Source organism: Anomaloglossus baeobatrachus, chromosome 1, assembly GCF_048569485.1.
Source record: "Anomaloglossus baeobatrachus isolate aAnoBae1 chromosome 1, aAnoBae1.hap1, whole genome shotgun sequence".
NCBI classification, from domain to species: domain Eukaryota; kingdom Metazoa; phylum Chordata; class Amphibia; order Anura; family Aromobatidae; genus Anomaloglossus; species Anomaloglossus baeobatrachus.
Window position 1 is genome coordinate 909,245,161 of NC_134353.1, and position 686 is coordinate 909,245,846.

General features: G+C 44.9%; 1 protein-coding gene across 1 annotated transcript in view; it reads left to right on the forward strand.

Annotated features, from left to right (window-relative positions):
• Window positions 1-562: 562 nt before the first annotated feature.
• Window positions 563-686, forward strand: part of SYT4 (synaptotagmin 4) — a 50,224-nt gene continuing 50,100 nt past the window's right edge. The window contains exon 1 of the mRNA XM_075327560.1: window positions 563-686. This exon is cut by the window's right edge and continues 20 nt beyond it. Within this exon, the coding sequence (XP_075183675.1) occupies window positions 670-686 (17 nt within the window). The 5' untranslated portion in view covers window positions 563-669.

Genomic DNA, 686 nt, shown 5'->3' on the forward strand with positions numbered 1-686 from the left:
ATCTATCTATCCCTCTATCTATCTATCTATCTATCTATCTATCTATCTATCTATCTATCTATCTATCTATCTATCTATCTATCTATCTGTCTATCTTTGTATCTATCTATCCTTCTATCCCTCTATCCATCATACTATATACAGAGGGTGGACCATAACTTTCCATATGTTTGTTTTTTAAGATATAAAATGATAAATATTATTGGATACGAAAAATGGGTAACAATAATAAACAGCAGCTAAATATATCAATAAATACCATAATACATACTGTATATGCATAATGAAAAGAATAATGTAATATATGGCATGTGAAGATGTTTTTGGCCCTTTTTAGCACACTGGGTGACATGTCCCATGCTGTGCACTTTGGGGGTCCTGCTGTGTCTGGTGTGGCCCCTGCACACTCAGGCAGGCGTGCTCAGTGTTAACCATTCCCCTCCCTGCCTGTATCCGGGCTGCTGCCGATCACTGTGCTCTCCGGAGAGGAGGGGCGCTGCTTGGAGCGTCAGCATTGCGTCAGTTTGGCCATCCGCAGCCCCTCCTCACACCCATCCTCTGGATACAGAGCTGTCCTCTGCCATTTTCTCCAGCTGCTGATTGTGCGGAGCCGCAGCAGAAGGCGCCTGCAGAGCAGACTTCAGCACCTTGGAGAGTGGAGGCAGGAAGATGGCTCCGGTGATCGG